At 40.8% G+C, this 20,159-nt stretch overlaps 1 protein-coding gene across 4 annotated transcripts in view; it reads right to left on the bottom strand.

Annotated features, from left to right (window-relative positions):
• The window catches only part of trio (trio Rho guanine nucleotide exchange factor), a 294,295-nt gene that overhangs the window by 17,401 nt on the left and 256,735 nt on the right, over window positions 1-20,159 (bottom strand). For 3 of the 4 annotated variants that reach the window (XM_084590873.1, XM_084590876.1, XM_084590875.1), the window contains exons 37-44: window positions 15,321-15,456; window positions 14,735-14,827; window positions 6,879-7,046; window positions 6,757-6,813; window positions 5,721-5,842; window positions 3,183-3,249; window positions 2,955-3,067; window positions 2,695-2,854 (exon numbers count right to left, since the gene is read on the bottom strand). In XM_084590873.1, the coding sequence (XP_084446999.1) occupies window positions 2,695-2,854; window positions 2,955-3,067; window positions 3,183-3,249; window positions 5,721-5,842; window positions 6,757-6,813; window positions 6,879-7,046; window positions 14,735-14,827; window positions 15,321-15,456 (916 nt within the window). The remainder of the gene's footprint in view (window positions 1-2,694; window positions 2,855-2,954; window positions 3,068-3,182; window positions 3,250-5,720; window positions 5,843-6,756; window positions 6,814-6,878; window positions 7,047-14,734; window positions 14,828-15,320; window positions 15,457-20,159) is intronic. The other variant, XM_084590874.1, reaches the window with a different exon arrangement.

The raw sequence follows: 20,159 nt of genomic DNA, 5'->3' as shown, positions 1-20,159 counted from the left end.
AAGGCCGGCGAAGAAGCCTCAGCGAACATCGAAGACGTCTATGAGTGGCTCTCCGAGAGCGTTCCAATGATAGCAAGCTACATTCAACGAGATGTGTACAATGCAGATGTAACTGCACTCTTAGCAGATGCTGCAGTCAAAAACCCATGGCTTTAAATGAGACACAAGTGTTGGTGGAAAGCACAGTAAGCTTTGCATGACCGTCCTGTTGTGCACGAACATATATGGCAGTGACAGGTGGCTGCCATTTGTCATCGGGAAGTCTCACAAGCCACAGTGCTTTGGGATTTATGTTCCAGTCCACTAGAGACACAATAGAAAGGCTTGGATGAAGCACGAATTGTTCACTGAGTGGCTGGTTGAATTAAACTGTGACATGACAAAGGAAAACGGGAAGGTCCTACTTGCGCTCGACAACTGTTCGGCACACCACGTGCAGCCTTCCCTAACTGCGGTAACCACACTTTTTCTACCGCCGAATGCGACATGCAAGATTCAGCCACTGGACATGGGCATCATTCACGTGCTCAAGTGCAGTGGAAGGCCTTGGATTGAGCTAACTGCGCACAACATCACGAATTGTTTCCGTAAGGCGGGGTTTACGAACCCAGGAACAAGGCTAGACGCTGTCAAAGTCTTGCGATCTTACACAAATGGAACAAATGCTGCTTGGAACGACTTCGTGGGTGCGGACGAGGACGCTGAGATAGCAGCACCATGCACTGAAGAAGCCATAGCATGTGAAGTGTGAGCAACTGAAGGCGAAGATTCCGACTAAGACACCAAGGATGATGACTTGCCACCAGTTGCCGTGAGCGATTCAACAGCAGTTAGTTGCATTGCGTCCCTGACAGTTTGTTGCCACCAAGGGTGTTGGAGAGGAGTACGTGGCTGCTCTGGACAGGCTAAAAAATGCCGTAATAGGGTATGTTTTGAAAAAGCAGATGCAGATCAGACTTTTTTAAAGAAATAAACCCTGTCTTTGATTTTGGACTTTCATCTGTATAATGTGAGAAGTCCACTTACTACGAATTTCGGATAAAACGAACAAAATCAGCGTGACCGTCAGGTTCGCTTATAAGTGGGCTCGACTGTATAAAACAGAACTATGGAGAGGAAACATGTTGCTCAGTCAATCCCATCATGTGACCATGATAATATATAACCTAACAGTTAGAGGTATCATGGCTTTGCTTTCAAGTGTATTTTTTTCCTGTTACAATGTTAGCATTCGCTCACTCTCACATGCGTTGTATCTCTGTGTTGAAAACTGGCGCTAAAATTGCACGAAGTTGAATGCTGAAACTGTAGCGGCCATCATAGCACTGACATGCTCTGGCAGTTTAGTTTTTTCATTTTGATCGCAAAATTCTCAAAAGGCCCCAAAGGGTTTTCTGATGCAACCTCACCAGGAACGTGCATTTTGGACGTAAAACTTTTCTAGTGAGCCAAAAAGTTTGGGTCCTTAAAACGACCGACCACTGAATTTTGATCCCTAAATCTTTTTCTTTCATCGCAACGGAAAGCTTGCCGTCTATGGTGCTCGATCCATAAAGGTCTCGCTAGAAATGCTGTGAGTTCCTCTATCAGCAAGTCTGGCTATTTTTTATGAATCTCGATGACGAAAACTAGTATCAGCAAGCACGATAGTGGATGCACACTGGCTAAAGTGATAATTAGACCTCACCTGCCTGACAGTAATCTGACAGCCATCTAGACACAAAATCTAAAAAGTCAACAGAGGCAAGATCGTTTCATTTCCACCATATAGTCGATGTTCTGGTCAGTGGCTGGCCCCTTTAAAAAGTAGCTGTCAGTCCATTTGACACAAACTCGAGGTAAGTCGATATTGAAATCTTTCAATACAAATTTCATATGAATGTGAAGAAAAAAAATGGTTTCAAATAATTACACTAAGTTACGGTTCAGTATGAAAAAAAAAAAAGTAGAAAAACTAGGCAAATTCTGTTGTCCTTACTTTTTTCAGGTAATGTATGGTCCTTACATAAAAATAAACAAGCAACGAAAAAAAAAAAAAAAATGATGTGCACAGAAACGTATATACTACTGACCAACATAACAGTATGCAACCAGAGAGAGAGAAAGCTATCATTCTCGTGTCTGCTGTTACATGCACACCAGAGGTACGGGGGTTACAATGCACCATGCAATGGGCGGGATTTTTACATGACCGCTTGCCCTGTGAGTGACACGCTGCCAAAGTGAGAGGATGTGCAAGTTATCCCTGAGCCCCTGCACTATGACTTGTAATGCACATGCTTGCTTGGATATACTAGTGCAGGTTTTCAAACAGTGTGGGGGAACGAAAGATTTCTCCAAAAGTTGAGCAAGGTGCATGCTTTTGCTGGAGCCACCCGATTTTCATGCCAAACACAAAATTAAATAACAGCTTGCATGAGAGGCGGGAGTCCACGATGCCTTGCTGGTGCAATAATTAAAGTGCCACCATTGATGCAATAAATGCGTGTTATTTCTTTCCTACAATGCAATTTCATTCAACTGTTCTCATTTCAGACTCATTTGGATGTACACTGCATGCTCACACATCATTATTGGAATCACTCGTGATAAGACCAATAATTTTCATGGTCCTTTGGGGTTCGTCTAGTCTGCTAGTGCTTTCACACCCCTAACAAAAATATTGGGAGAAACACACAAAAAAAGTGTACTTACTTCAAAATAAGTATCGATGTATTCAGAAACTATATATTCAGACTTCGGTTTGTTTTGACAGTATACGACATACATGTTGAGCCTCCTTTCATAACGCCGAAACAGTAAACCAAGACGTTCTGGCTCTTCTAGGCATTTTTCTAACTCGGCTAAAAACAGGCTGGAAAGTTCAAGAGACAAAAAAAGAAAGGTGCGATGTAGCAAACAGCACAATTTGACCACATCACAATGGAACAAGATGCTGGAATATGAGTGCTTACTCCCTGTGCCACTCATAGATAGCTTCTATGTTTCCGAATATAATTTTGTCCTTTCCATTTTTCAAGTCCTCAGGCATCGGCACTTCCCCTGACTGCATGAAAACCATGTACCCCTGAAACAATGAGCATGTGAAAGAACATTCAAGAGTGCAGTATTACGAAGTTGCAATGCACGAAAAGAACAGGATAAAAAATACTTCAAGAAAGAGAATAGAAATGATGGCGTACCTCCACAATATAGCCAAGGTCTGTCACATACTGCTGCTCTGTGTCCACAAGCTCTTTCAACACAAAGCTGCAAAAAAGCATATGAGCAGTTATTCCCAGCTTCTGCTATTAGTCATCATGCAGCAAAACAATAAACACATGCATATATTGTATGGCCAATCATGTTAGCTATTTATGAGCATGCTGGTAGTAGCATGGTACACAGATTTAAAGACAGTTTGGTTTGGTTTATGAGGTTTAACATCCTAAAGTGACTCAGGCTATGAGAGATGCCGTAGTGGAAGGCTCCGAAAATTTCGACCACCTACAGTCCGTAAGGTACACTGACATCGCATTAAGATTTAGAGAGAGCGTCCGGTCAAATGAACTTGCCTGCCACTTCCATGTTAATTGAACATGAAGTACCACCAAAATGGAAGAGCAGCACTATTAACTAATGAATGCTACAGAGATATGAGAACGAAAAGCACTAATCGCTTTCATGTCACCTAGTCAGCTAGTGTGAAGCCATTGTACTCAGAAGCTTCAGAAGTGAGCCAACCTGAAGCTCTCAGCATTATCTGCACTGTTTCCAAGGCTACCACTTGCATGAAGGGAGATAAACTGAGTATCAAGGAAGGCATACAGTGCAAGCACCTTTTAAGTGTCACAAAAGGTCGCCCAACAAGAGGCGAATCCCAGTTCTTTAATTAACGAGTCCCAATGACAATGTAACATTACCCATATTTTGTGAAGGTGTAAATAAGGAAAGAAATGGGGGATGTCGTTTACAACTTTCTGAACACAATCACCTTACCATGAAAAAAAAAAAAAAACAGTTTAGACAAAAAGTAACCACGGTAGGTCTAATGTAGCCTTCCGTTTCTGTTAATTTTTCTCAAAACACATTTAAAAGGCAAATGGCTCAAACTGACACTATAATAAGTTATGCACACTGCAGGAAATTGCAATACGCATATAGCAAACCCTCACCGATTAATATTTCGAGATATCATCATCATCATCAGTGACTTTATCCACTGCAGGGCGAAGGCCTCTCCCATATTTCTCCACTTAACTCGGTTCTGTGCTAGCTGCATCCACTTGACCCCTGCGAACTTCTTAACCTCATCTGCCCACCTTACTTTCTGCCGCCCCCTGCTACGCTTTCCTTCCCTTGGAATCCAGTTTGTTACCCTAAGCAACCAGCGATTTCGAGATATGCGAACTCGTATTAAATAAAACTTTTTTCGTGCCATGCCATCACTTCCCATAAAAGCTATGCATTTGCCACTGCTTATCTGAAACTTTTGACCTGTAGGGCTGAGGGCAAAAGCCACTACCGAAATACAGGCTCCGCGAGTGCAGAGTTTCTGCATGTCACAAAGAGCAAATATTACGTATAAAATTCCCACGGTCGCAGCGGCTTTCTGTCCATCACGTCAAGCCATCATCATCATGACGATTGTGTGCGGAGCTCATGGGCACAGGCTCACATAGGTTATTTGTGCATGTGAGAATGAGTGTTCCAATTTTTGCTTGCTGCAAAAAATTTCGCTCTCTCATGACAATGACAAAAAGGATGAGATTGATTTGCTGGGTGCAGTCTATTTGATCACTGAAGCCTGGCGGCAAGTCCATTTGTTGATGACTGCGAACTGCTTCGCGCACACAGGATTTTCCCATGTCCCGAATCCCTTCGAAGAAGCTTCAATAGCAAAGAATTCAGTGGTTGTGTTGAACTGTGCAATGAAGTGCACAAGGTTACTGGCTGCACTAGCGACGCAGAAGAGTGAAGTCACTTTTGAGGAGTATGTGCTTTATGAACTGGATGCATTCGTTACCGAAATGGCGTCTGACGCCACTCTTCTTGAAATGGTTACAGATGGGGCTCTTTGTCATGTAGACGAAAAAGTGCTTCAGAAAGTGTCTTTAACAGCCAAGATGAAACTTGCTGCGGTGAGCAGCTTGAGAACGCTTTTCACGAACCGAATGCGAACATGAAACAAGCAAGCATCACTTCGTTCTTTCTGCCGAAATTCATCTTACCCCGTGCATTCTTTTGCAGTTATTAAGCCCCCATTTGGCATTGGCGTGTTAGCAGCACAGGTTAGTACTGGCATTTGTTTCTGTGGCCTAGCCACTAAAATTTTCGGTATTTTTATTAACTCAAAACTCATGCTAATCTCGAAATTCTTTTTGGTTTTTGAGACTTCGAATTAACGAGACATTACTGTATACTACAGTCTTCCTTTACTGCTAGCGCACATTTTTGAAACAATGTGTGAGCATAACCCATTTGTACGTTCAACGATGGTGTATGATACATGGGGTTTAGCATTCCATGTGGCACTGGCTACGAGATGCCATAATGAATGAAGGTCTCCAGTAGTTTTGACCACCTGGGGCTCTGTAACGTGCACCGATAATGAACAGTACATGAGTACTTTGTGTTACACCTCCGTGGAAACGCAGGGATCAAACCAGCGTCTTCAGGCTTAACAGCTCGGAACCGTATCACTGAGCCATTGCAATGGGGCTGTTGAACAAGGTACACACCTGCGCTTTTGCAAGGACTTCTCCCTTTCTCTGCCATCAGGTACTGTTGTTTCAAGGCTTCCTTCATGTGGATCTTCTTGTGAAGTTGTGGTCTCAGAGTCATCATCCTGAGTGATCAGTGCCTGCAGCAAAATTAACTCAGCAACTGAGAGTCTCAAATACTAGGCGAAGAAAAATGCAATCAGAAGTTCAGTTCCTTGCAACTTTTCTCAGCTGTCAAACTGCAGCCATCTGAATCTTGTCCATTTGTCTCTTTTGAGCAAAGTTGTTTAGACCGAATTTTGATGCACAGAAAAAACAAATTGAATGCCATTTTTTGAGCTCAACCTATATGTAGAGTTAAGTTGCAATCCTGCTTAAAACGTAATTTTTTTAAGTTCATGCACTACCTAAATAAAAGAAATCATACACTACCCTAATAAAAGGTAATCATGTCAAGTAAAGCAGGCATTCAGGGCCCTGCTGCAAAGATGTCGCTCTCATGTCCATTATTCTAAAACTTAACCCCAATTTCTGAAAAGACATTAATCACCTAATGTACATGGGCTGTTAAATATATACGCTAGCATATATAAGCTTATCTGCCCTCCAAAATGAGAGCCGCCGAGCTCGAACTAGTCTGCACACTAGCTCCCCATAAAGAGCAGCTTTTAGCCAACTCCTGTAAGAAAGTAATTCTTCTCACTCTACCTAGGTATTACAAAGAGGCTACAAACTTCCAGCTCCTCAATGAACCTGTTCTTCACTCCCCTGACTCACAAAATCCCCACAGGACACAAGTAAAAAGTGCATGCAAAGGAAGAAAACTGGTTAGTTATACTGAATTATACTGAAGTTTATGGCACAGAAGCAACAAAGACCAAACACAGGGTTAGAAAGCAAATGGATCAGTGCTCGACTTGATGCTTCTTGATAAGTGAAATTTTCCACAACAAAAATTTTGACAGGTCTGATAAGATTTTACTAAGGCAGCAATGAACATAACCACCAGCAATCAGCAGATACAACAGCGGCACAGACCAACTGTAAATCATACCTGCTTTTCTTTTGATGCATCCTCAAGTTCTCCCCCTAATGCCCTTTCTTCAGGTTCCTGAAAGCATATTTTGGGTCAAAGTAAGGCACTGGTAAGACAGAGCCTAAATTCTGTACACTTACTGCAGGGTCAATAGTGAAATCTGGAGTCTGCTGAGGCTTAAAAAGATGATCCTGAATTTCCATTGGAGGTGGTAGCTCACACACTTCTTCCTCCTCAGTTGTTCCACCAGGATCAGCGTCCACAGATGAAGGCTTGGTACTAGCACAGCACTTTTGCTGAGCAGACTGCTGAGAGAGAGAGAGAGAAAGACATCAGTCGGCATGTCACATTCGGTGACGTTTGCCGTGCTTGATGGGCCCAATGTTCCCGAGAGTGTATTTTGATACAAACATGCACTGAACGAATAATGGAATTTTTTGTTGACTGCCAAATCTGAGCTAAAACAACTACGGATACTGGAGGCTGCTTGCTGCAGCTGTTCGGTGAAGTTAGAACATACAAAATGCGAGCTTTTTTCTTTATAACTTCCTGCACTGGAGAATTACTTTGCTAACTACAGATATGCTCCCATCAAGTGCTCTATTGACAATTTCAAAAACACAGCCCACTACCATGTTCAGAAGAGCAAATCAATGTCGTCATTCTCGTAAGAAAGGTGCGCACTATGTTAAACTGCCCAGATATTGCAAACATTGCATGCAAGTTATGAACCACCAGAATTTCACCCCTAATGGTCCCTTGACAACAGCAATGTAAATAACTGGAAGATACATTACACAGTAACTGATTTCAGGGATTTTTTTGTAACTTTTCAATGCTTGAGGGTCCAAAAACCATGTTCAAATATGCAGGTGAATACAGGAAATCAAATACAAAATAAAAACTGCTCTACTGCTCTATCAGCTGTGAATGCAGCATTACAGATACAAAGTTAAGGTTGTTTTGCTGTGTCCCCGTTAAGTTTTGCAGCACTTTATCTTCTCCTGGGCCTCCTGCATATTTGGCCTTGCAATGAAGACCATTTATTCAAGTATGCTAGTGACTAATGCAGTTACAGGAGCTAAATGATTATTTACGTTTCTTGCACCTTAAACTCTACCTTCCATGCAAGGCTGGACATTACAGTGGTCAAATATGGCAAATTGCGACTACCTTGAACCCCTTCCCACAAGGAAGAACCTCCTCAACAAAGTTGCCCTTAGTGCCACATGGCTAACAACGAGCTTTTCAGAGTAGCCCTAAGAAGCCCATTAAGCACTTCTTTTAATTGCCCTTTTAATATAAACTCCAATCACTAAATTTAAAAATCAATCTTTTCTTTCCCAGTAAAATAAGGATGCTCTCAACTTTACTTGCAAAGCTGCTCTGTCCAGTGTTTGCCAAGATGAGCACAGGCGTTATAGTTTAATGCAGTCTTAGAAAGCAAACATTTTCATCCACGGTATTATACTTCTGTTATGCAATGAAACTTGCAATTACTAAAAGTGAAATAAATGCAAACTAGTATCTTTTAAAGATCAGAACTCCTTGTACCAGGAACTTCCTTTTCCTATGAATCATTGTTGTGTTACACAGCACACACCCTCCTCGAGGTAAAGATGATCTTGACTGAAGGGAGTTGAAAGGAGTTCAGTTCTTTCCATGTGACAGGGGTACAGGCTTTTCTCTAGCATACAACATAGCCTCAAGGTCGATTTAAAAGTGTTGTGTTTAACGGTGCATAAGTGGCCATGGCTGTCATGCGCCAAGCACGAGGTTATAATGTACTGTGCTTTGTGGAGGACACCCTACAGTTTAAGAAATATGTTTCCATTCAGAACCTAAAAACATGTGACAAATTGAGTCCCTTTTCACCTAAAACCAATGCTGGGTGAAAAGGAATGTGTTGACTCTAAAATTGAGTGATGTGCTTTTTCAGTGTGTCAAGTCTTGCACATGAGATTAAGACATGTTTCATGGTGAGCTCCTCTGCATTTTTCATATAGCAGTCTGTCTTCTTTTGCTAACAAAATAACGAGTCAGGTGTGCGCGCGTGAGCCCGCTTATGAACCGTTCTTGCTTCCTGAAAGATGCGCCTATTTTATTATTTACCTCACTATTCCATAAAGACTGCTATTTCCTCTTGGTTTGTAATGTACTAGTGTCATACAGTCTCCAAGGCAGATTTTCGCTCTTCATTTGCTTGTAATGGGCTTAGCAGCTTAGCAGTCTGCTCTCGCATTGCCTTTAACGTCAATATGACTTGGGACCCAGTATAATTTAATGTCCAAGAGCAGAGGCTATTGCGACATTGTGTATGACATCCCTGAGTAGTGGTGAGACTGTTTTCAGGGTGAAGAGTAGCGAGTTCACTTAGACAGCCTGTGTAAATAACACTGATGTACGCGTTTATTATTTTTCTTGCAGCTGAAGCAAGTGCGTAACACTTGACAGTGAAAACTATGCACAGTAAGGTAGCCTTACTGTCCATTTTCCTTGCATTTTTTTCACTTCCCACATAATTTGTTGTCTTTCAGCCATCTGCATAAAGCTGCTTATAATTTGTATGTTTTTCTCTGAGCTAGGAATTCCTACAGACTGTGTTCGTATTGTGCCTGCTATTCACAAAACTGAGTTAATGTAAAATCCCAAACAATGGGAAGGCTATACTATGGCAGCAGCAAAATGTGTCCCGAGGCAATATCAAAAAGGCCATTTAGTAACCCTAGTTCATTGCATTCATCCTCAAAATGAAGTAGCAAGGGTTTGATCACTTTTGGTGTACTGCTAAACAGTATTTTGGAGGTGCACTTTGCAAGTATGGGGTAGCATATAGTATGTTCTGGTCGGGACTGTTTTCTCAGGACATAAACGTGTAAGCATGGTTTTTTTGTATTTGAGGGAAGATTAATTTGTTTTGGCATACAGACAGCTTATGGAAGAGGTTTGGATGGTTTGGTTTATGTCTTGCACCAGATGTAAGACGTAAACCCGTGTTATGCATAGAGTGTCATTTTAGGTACAATTGTCTTGCAGAGTCATACCCCACACAACCCTAATCTAAGAAAGGCTATTATTACAGATCGATAAACGTGTAAAAGCATGTCCTTTCGTACTCCGAACGATTTTTTCTTGAAAGAACTTTTACTATTAATGTGAGTTTTCTGTCAAAAGTTATGGCTAGAAATTTGTGCTAAATTTTTAGTGGTAAGTCAACCTCGTTTAAGCGCAGAGTGGGATCAGTCTGTATGCCCGATTTGAGTGAGGACATAATAGCCCCTGTTTTTTGTGCAGAAAAGTGAAATCCATTTATCTGCCCATGCTATTAATTTATTTACTGTTACTGTTAGCTGTACTTGTCTCTCGTAAGTTAGGATGTTTGAGGACATGCAGGTTATCTGGAGATCATAGTCACAGACAATACATTAAAAATTTGGGATTACTTCGCTAATGCAATTCATTTTCCTAATAAAAAGTGTTGTGCTTAAAATACACCCTTGAGGAGCACCATTTTCCTGAGTAAAGTTGTCTGACAAGCCAAACCTGGAACGCATAGTTGGACTGAAAATCGCTCAAAACTTTCAGCATGCTGCCAGGTATGCCCAAGTCTGCTAGGTTGCACAGAATCCCGAACCTCCAAGTTGTGTCGTACGCCTTGTCTAGATCAAAGGAGACAGCAAGACAGTGTATGAACATGACTCTGACAGTGTTTTCAAGGCGATTTCATGGTCTGTTTTTAAGGATACTTTTTTAAAACACACTGATGAATATCGAGAAGTTGGCGAGATTCTAGAACAAAGGTTAGTCTGACATTCAAAACCCTTTCAAAAGACTTCAACAGACTCCTGGTGAGGAGTATGAGTCTATAGCTACGAGGGGAGGTTGGTGGCTTTTTGAGTTTCAGGAAAGGTATGATTACAGCTTTTTTCCAAGCCTTCAACATTTTTCTGAATAGCAAAATTTTGCTATAAGTTTCAAAAATGCTTTTACAGAGAGTTCAGATATGTGGCAAGCATTTCGTAACACATTCCGTCAGGGCCAGGTGCAGTCCGTTTATGAGTGGATAGAACTGTTTAATTCTTTAATTAAACTTTTATTTTTTAATTAAAGTTTAATTGAACTACTGTACTGTTCGTTTGCACTGCCACTTGTTGATGTTTGTCTGTCAACTGTTCTTTACTATTTTAGGAAAAATTCTGTGTAATGTATGTTAAGATTGCGGAGCAGGAGAAATGTTCACCTAATATATCTGCCTTCTCCTCTGCTTGTTTGCACAACTCAGGCTGTCTGAAGAGGAACTATGAAAGGGGACCAGGTGAAATTTAGTTTATGTACCTACTCCCACATTTTCGACGTGACAGCTACCACAATTCACCAGGACATTTTTTTCAGTGCTAAAACAGATTTGCCGAACCTTATCTCCTACCTTTTTAAAAATTATTAGGTCCCATATATTGGGTACGTACAGAAGACACCCCATGCTTTATTTTGTTGCTTCTTTGCTACCTTGCATTTTGTGTGCACCAACACTTGCGATTTTGCCTTACCCCTACCAAGGACTGAGGAATGGCAAGACCAGCAGCAACAAAGACAACAGTTCATTCAGTTCGTCCACTTCGAGGCTATTCGAAATAAATTCTTTCAGATTGGCTTCCAATTTAACAGTGACCAGCCAGCTAGGTGCAGCTTCCAATGAGGTGGCAGGGTAGAGATGATTGATGGAGAAGATAAAAGGCTAATAACAAGATGATCACTTCCATATGGGTTGTCTAGAATATCCCATTTTAAATTGCTAATACAGATGAACAGAAAAATAAATCCAAACAGCTGATTTTTACAAACCTCGGCAAGCAGTATGTTTGCTTTCTGGTGTTTAGCAAACAGGTTTTGCACGAACAAAATGTAAAATACGACCTCTAGTATAGGTTTGTTCAATTCCCCAAAACAAGTGAGCATTTAAATCGCCGCCTACCAGATATGGTTCTGGTAGCTGCTGTAAAGGTTCAAGTCAGGAAGGGTTACAGTTAAGTGTGGCTGGAGATATACAGAGCATATTGTTATTAAAATGGAGAAAGGTAACCTACTATGGCTTGATATTTAGTCATTAGGCTGATTTCACATGGTTGTGACACCACTCTGGATTATAATAATGATGCCTCCAGAGTGCCTGACTGCTCTCGGCTGCACCCGAAGACTTTAGTTTTTTTTATTATTATAATAATTTTTTTTTGAGATCCTAAGTTGGTCCCCTGTACACATGAAGTGATGGGGGAAAATGAGCTGAAAAGATTTTTTATGTCAATTTAGTTTTTAAGAAATCCACGACAGTTCCAGTGAATGAAGAATGCCCTTATTAGCAAGTTATGATTTGATTTAAAACTTTAGTTTCCGGTTTGTTCTATCTGGTCTAAACGAGTGTCTCAGTTTTTCTCCTATTTTTGCGTCAAAGAAAGAAAGCGATGACGAAGGAGGGGTTGTATCGATCGTCTGCTCAAAGGCATTGGAGGTTCACTTTAAGCTTGAAAGTGTGCACAGAATGATATAACAAGATTTCGTAACTGCCCACTCGCATTAGATTAATTATATCGGAACCCTTTGTCACTCAAGTTAACAGCTGCCATGCTGGACACAAACATTTTTACTGCACTTAATTCTCACATCTAACAACTTTTGCGCCCTGTTAAATGACTGTGGTTAAAACACACCCTAATCTGAAGAGAAAAAAAGTGGTTCTTGTCACATTTTTTTTTTTCTCATACTTCACCTCTAAGGCACCTGTAGCTGTAAGCTCTGCTATGATCAAATACACATGCACTGGAGTCAACCACCACACAAAATAGTCCCAGTTCGATCCCCAGACATGGACAAATTTCTTTAACTACGAAGTTTCTGGGAAAGCTTAGTGGACGTCGATGAGTAATTATTCCACTATTACAAATCTACTCCACCTTGGGGGGATTCCCCTAAATATTGGACCAAAACTGTAACATTTCTGTAACTTGGGTTGAGAGCACGAGGCAGGTCCAGGAGCATGTTACATTCCCAAGAAAGCAAGTAAAATCTAAGGACTAAGAGAGGTTAAGACCAGAGAAACAAATGGCAGTGACTCTTGGAGAGTAAGAGGGTATCCACATGCAGCACACTTGGCCCTTCAAACAGGATACAAAACACACAATGCAAAGTGTGGCCAGACTTCTATTCCTGTTGAAGAGCCAATTATGCCTAAAACATGCAAATGATAAACTGAAGAAAACCCATTCGCTACATACGTTCTGAACAAAAAAACACCACAAAAAGAAAAAAAAGGGACATTTAAATACTAATAAATATGTGGTTTCTGTAAAAAATCATATAGCATATGTAGTTTCTTTAAATAAGTAGAGACATCTAATTCTCGGCTGCATATTTTATTCTTTGCAATGATACACCACACATTACCATACAAGGATCACCATATGAAATTAGTCCCTGAAAACTAAATTTATAATCTCGTATCTTGTCTCACTTGTTTCGGGTTCAATGATTGAGTGATGGCTAGGATGCCAAAGTTCCACACAAGTCACACGAGGGATGAAAGCATCGCTATATAACTGCTCCTTTATTGTTTTAATTCCCTGCAGCCATACATTGAGCCTGCCTCAATAGCCGGAATAGCAATGAGTGAAGGAGAAGCAATTTTATGGAAATTTTCTTCATGCCTCACATGATTTACTATATATAGAACTGATTTCATAGCTTGTGAAACCAAAAGCAAAACATGAGAGAAAATGTTCAATTAACAATTTTAGCAGTCGTAGGTGAATACCATGTGTGATCCATGTACAATAACTTCTTATGCATCATCAACAAGAAAACATGCAACCAAAATTTGGCACCTTATATTGCTAAACAACATAGCAGTACCGCTACATATTCGGTTAATAAAATACAGCTAAATTCAGGGCAATCTCTACAGACAGGCAGCAATGAGATTTGCCAATCCAAATTTATACTGAACCTCTTGTACGACGGTGGGACACACATTCGCCTTACTAGCTTCTAGTGCCAGCAAAAAGACAATGGGGCATGTATTTACTATATTTTTGCGTGCTGAATGCTATCTGGCTAGTAAACGAACAATTAAATGAGCTCTGCTAGTAGGCTGTTTTGGCATTCAGTGCAGTTTTAAAAATGTGGATGTACAGTGTAACGAGGAACATTTTGGCAGGAAAAATAGATTTCAGCAATAGTTCAGCTTTTTAAAATTATTTTCTACCGGTCAACTGCCTTATAATACTGATTAAACCAATGTTTTAGGGGAATCTCCCGGAGTGGAGTGCATTTGTAATGAGGGGCAGTTTTAAGTGCAATTTTGCTATCTTTGCAAATGTGAGCCATGCATGCGCACCTTATGACATATCAATGTCACGCAAATGTTCCTTACTTTAACCGAAATTCTGGACACCAGAGGTGACAAAATTTCTTGCCCATTTGGTTGCTTTACTGTTACACAACTCAATACTTAATGTGAATATTCGTAGCTGTCCAATAAACGTTACTGCATGGAACATTTCTGCAGCAGCAGTTGCACTGCTACAGGACTCATGATCCCTTCTCTAGGCCTGTGTAGAAGGCCTGGCTTCCTCATCACTGCCAAGGGCATTCATATTGGCTTACATTGGTGCAACTGGCAGAAGTGGAAGCAACGACTTTTAGATGCTGAGGCAACACTGTACATACCATGAGGCATGCCAAGCTGAATACCCTGGGTTATTTAATTTACACAGTATGGATGCATTCTCAGTACAACAGCACTGTTGAACCTATGACTGAGTGGTCAGTAGCAGAACACAGCTACTCAGCCCTTACAGGAAGTTCTGCAGCTCCATAGAGGCTGACGTGGCTAGTTAATACACACACAAGTTATGTTGCATTAACTCCTAAACACATCTCTGAGGTACCTGGTGTGCCTGTAGCTTTGCCTTATACAATTCACGGGCTACCCTGTAAAACTTACCTCCGCTTTAATAACCTCAGTAGTTTCACTTGGTTTTGATGGAGGTCCTGGAGAAGATGACTTGTTGCCCATGTCTTCCTTGTAGCTTAACAACTGAAATTAAATTTTCACATGCTCAGTCAAGAAATGCACAGAACTGCACAGAACTGCACAGCTATACAAAAGTTGTGAGTGTAAAAAGTGGCTCAACAACAGGTATGGTAATAAGTGTTGCAGATGAAACTTGGCAATAGTTTCCTACCAAACTGCTACAAACTGCTGTAAAGTTGCTTAGATATGCAGGCTGGCCCTGGAAAAGGCTCATCGAAAAGAAAGCTGTAAAACGTACTGTTCACTATAAAGTACTATGTAATAATTTCATAGCTTCACTGAAATTTCCAAAAAGCAAGCTAAAACAATAAAGTACCTTACTAACTTAATGACATGTCATTATGCTCAGCAAATAATGAAGCAGGAGTCAACCTTTCATGCAAGCCAATATGACCCCAAACTGATATCTGAGAAACAGAATAATTTTTCAGCCTAGCAAAAGCACTGGCAGACAGTGGCTCAAATTCCACATGGGCCCAATAGATGCAGCTCTTGCCTTTGAAGACTGTGACACAGCAGCAGGAGGTGCCAGTTTCTTGGAAGGTGGTGTGGGATTGCCTTTTGCAGAAGCAGGATCCGCCTTATCCAGGCGCCCATGGCTCAGCTTCCGCACTGGATTGGTCAGCCACTTCCTAGCAGGGGCAAAGAAAAAAAAAAACGGGGAAAGCCGGTAAACAAGGTAGATGAGACAGCCAGGCTGACCTGATATTATTACAATAAAGGCACAAAGTGGACAGAAACCACATCAATTCACGCGAGTGAGAGGTTTCCCACAAAAGCATGTCTTCAGTCATGTGACAGAATTTGTCCTCAGAGTTACTGAATATAACAATCAGCAAACAAACGTAGGGAAAATGAAACACTTGTTAAGAGATACATGCAAGAGGAGCCAATAGCTACTGACACCTAGGAAAGTATAGGAGATATTTTTCCTTGAGGGGGGAGGGGTTGATCAAAGTGAAATAATAATGCAATCATGGAGATAAACAATTACAAATTAGAATTAATAGCTTTTTCTTCTACTTTCTAATCGTTTATCTGTATATTAATATACATGCAAAGTTTGCATGTTTGCAATAGAAAAATGCCATAAATGAAATGGAGGTCACTGCAGTGTTTTCCCATTTACCCTATCATGCAGTCCACTCCAATCAAACCTCCTAAACATTTCTTGTAGGCATGCAGTGAACAACAACAAAGCAAAAGCAGCTTTCAGCAGAATGGAGAGTTAAATTTTACAATGAATTTGAAGGAAAAAGTGATCTGAACTAACGTTTCATGGCTAAGCATCATTACAAATAAAAACACTGCCCATATATTCCTTTATTGAACACGAAACTGAACCATATAATACAGAAATCAGCCAAGTTGATTGGATGTTTCTAAGTCACACTTTCGCATCTGCCCTTTTTGACCACACGCTTCAAGTAACAAGTACAAATTACAGGTGCAGAAGCAAGGTAGAAGAAATTCTGCTACAGTGCCAACCAGGCACCTAGATTTTTCCCTACAATTATAGTACTGAAACATGCTGAATGTGCTACACCATGGAGACAGGGACTACCGCTTCTCCAGTTCATCCAATTTTCACACAGATGCCATCCAATAGCACGACTACCATCCAACCAAGTCTAATGGCAATGCTGTGGAGCCAATGTATGGACGGCCACAAAATAAGCACCACCATCAGGGCACGAAACAGTCATGATGTCTTGCTCGTTATGAACAACTGCTGTGTCCTCCGAGTACTTGCCTTGTGACGAAGCATTCATGATGCAGTGTGGCATGATTTATGCCTGATAATTCAGACAAGATATTAATTCAACCAGATGCACTGGGCCAGTTTTGTTCTTATTCATCTTGACTTACAGATGCACTAACATAATGCTTATGTCTAGTGCAGTCTTTTTAGCATTATGTTAGAGCACCTCTAAGTCAAGATGAACGAAGTGCAGATAACTTGTGTGGCCAATACAATTATATTATTATGTACAGATAAATTCACTATTGCAGGAACGTTTTTAGACAACTAGTACAATCTTACAATTGGTAACGGTAATAATATCAAACTGTACTTTCAAGAATTACAAAGTACCCCCGATTCAAGTTTTTTTTTTCTATATGGACTAAATACACGTGCAGATTTATGGGCCATTCTTGAAGGGGGCATTCGGGTGGGGAGGTCTTATCTATACTACATGCTTCTGAAACTCTTTCAGTCATAAAGAGAGAGGGAAGGGGAGTCTTCCACATGGTTTTAATGAGAATTTTCATGCTTAAAGGGATTACAGATTCCTGCCTGCAAATATGCAGAGAGATTTGCAAAATACAGGCAGTACTAAAAAAAAAAAAAACCACTAAAAACAATAATATAATTTATTATTCTGGGTACATATTTACAGTTTTATAATATGTACAGTCGTGAGCAAAAGTGGTATACAACACTGTGACAGAGCTCGGGAAAACTGCATTGAAATGCCATCTAGCGACAGCGTAAAGGACAGCGACATTGACACATGCATGTGAATAGAATGGGGCATTGCCACTGTTGTCTCGATCTTAGATGTTGCTAGATGAAGTTGGCATGCAGTTTTCTCAAGCTTCGCCACAGGCTGAGTGTTGTAACCACTTTTGCTCACGACTGTACATTTCCATTCTCTAACATCCGTCTTCTGTAACACCCGAAACACTAATATCTGTGGTTTGACAAATTATATCCTTCTTTGGCCCATCAAATTCCTTATCTTCTTTTTCCACTAAATAAGCTTCCAGAATAAGTAAACAAAAATAAACAAAAATAAAATATCTTCAGGTGCTTTGTTGGTATCACACATACTGGCAGAAAGCCCTAAACGTTAGCATTTCATAAATACGAATACAGGCACTTCATTGTAGGGGCTGCACCCATTCTAAAAATATGTAATAGTACAGCTCAAAAATGCTGTGTGAGCACCAGGTGTATTAATAAGTGAACTTCCCAAAGTAAGCCAGATAAGGACAAATACTCCACACATTCACACCAGCACGATGGGCTGCTGAAAGGGTAGAATGAACCATGAAAATAGGTACACAGCAGATGCTCTCATTTATAAATGTTTGTTTTGTACCTTCTGAAATGCTGCAGAAAAAACATTGCTTATATAGGTCCTTTCAAGAGCTCTATCAAGGCAGCTTTATGGTATCATAACAAATAAATTCGATTCAGCAGTGCTGCAGAAAACATTAATAAAGGGCCCTTTTAAGAGCTCTTTCAAAGCAATTTTTTTATATAACCATGAAAAATGTGACAAACCTACCGCTGAAGCTTTGTAGACAATTTTACCACTTTAGAAATAAGAGGAATATTCTGAAATTGCAGCTTTAGTCTTTTCAGAAAGTTTTCATGAATGTATAACAAAGCTTCCCAGATTCTTTCAATTTATTAGTGAGGGACCAAGCAGAAATGCTACTACTTGCACCATGCTGCCCAAATATTTATTAAAACGAGGTGCAGGATTTCAACCAATATTCTATAAAACTTGAGTGATGTGGAGTGCTTTGGATATGGATGGCACAAAAGTACATTTAAACAGCGGATTTTTAAGGTGAATGGAAGCCGAAAGCCATGTTCGTCTTTTTATTGGTGCCTATGGTATTGAACATTAAGATTGTAGTTTCCATTCTAGCAGCAGTCGCCAAGAATTATACTAATTTGATTCGAATTTTCGGCCCATATGGAGAATGGGCTTCATGCAGAATATTTGACCTGAAATTCAAGAATTCCAGGATTTCAGGGATAAAAAGGTGCAAGAATCAAAGAGGGCAGGCATCTCTTTCAGCAGACCATACAGATCTCGAATCGTGTAAGTCATGTTTTGCTTCCATTTCCCTCCCCACATCTACCATCTCTACTTCCTTTTCTCTGGACTTTTGGCAGATACAGTTGAACCCCATTATAAGAGACACTGATATAACAGACAATCAGGTATAAGAGACACCATTCACCCAAATTGTTGGCTGCACTACGTCTTCCCTTAACTGGACCTCTTTTTTGAGAGACATTGTACATAGACTTAGAGAATAAAAACCAGCCAAGGGACGAGGACGAAGGAAGACGATGCACACACGGAAGCTGGAAGCGTCTTCCTTCGTCCTCGTCCCTTGGCTGGTTTTTATTCTCTAAGACTATGTACCAACTGACCCAGATTTCAACCCTCCTTCATTGTACAGGGTCCTTCAAAATATGTGCGAACACGGCGAAGCGTGCCCGCGCTCCGCGAGCGTCAGCGCATCCGGCGCGGTCGCGCATCGAAACAATGTGGCGCATGCGCACGCTATGTGCGCATGCGAACGCTTCAAATATGTGCGAATATGCGAATATGTGCGAATATGCGAATATGTGCGAACGCTTCGCCGTGTTCGCACATATTTTGAAGGACCCTGTACATAGAGGACAATTGACTATAAAGGACATGTTAGCCTTGACGTTTGGTACTCACTATCGCTTTAACAGACATCTTAAAGGGACAGAACACTGGCCAAAATATGTCACGAGATTATGGTGGAGATGAAAATATCATGCCTCATAGTACAGATCGAGCACTACAATATCAAAGACAAGAGGCTTTACAATTTTAATTTGACATTGAAAATCTCATAAAAACAACCGAGGCGCTATTTAGCGGAGAAACCCTAGTACTTTCAGTGTAGCCCCCCACATGACTACATGTCAGCAAAATATCACTATTTTTGTAACTGCACATCGTTCTTTCTTCTTCTAGGAGTGCTTGCCATAATTTATTATATTTTGCGCTCTCTCCAGTGTTTCCTTAAATAAAAACCACCCCCGCTTTCGCACCGAGAGAGGTATGTTTTCAGGTTTTGCCACTAGATGGCACCACAGTGTGTGCAATTTCGTGAATGAAGCAATGACAGTGCCCACTAAAACTTTCGTCGACGAGGGCATGCGTTATTGTGCCGTAACAACATATAGTGTGAAACTGAAAAGGACGTTACTCTACGCAAAAAATGCCCGATTACTGTCTGGCGAGTGAAAGTTATATTTGTTTTCGGTACGTCTTTTTTGTCGACCACTAGTCGTCATTGCGGTCGCTGCTCATGGTTTCCAGTATCAGACTACATAAAAACGGGCGCACGCACCGATCGAAAAATTCCCGGTAAAAATTTTCTACAGCGCTTCTAACAAAACCGTTATGGAATCGAACATTTTAGACATCAATCTTTTCACTGCGGCGGAAAAAAACCGAGACCTAAATTCCAGTGTTCTGTCCCTTTAACATTAGATGCGGCCCCATCGATCGCCAGGTTCAATTGCAGCCATAGTGGAAACAAAGAA

Source organism: Amblyomma maculatum, chromosome 1 (genome assembly GCF_055883805.1).
Source record: "Amblyomma maculatum isolate TAMU_Amacu chromosome 1, ASM5588380v1, whole genome shotgun sequence".
Lineage (NCBI taxonomy): Eukaryota > Metazoa > Arthropoda > Arachnida > Ixodida > Ixodidae > Amblyomma > Amblyomma maculatum.
Note: the sequence above shows the minus strand (reverse complement) of the source record. Positions and strands in the feature narration are given on the sequence as shown.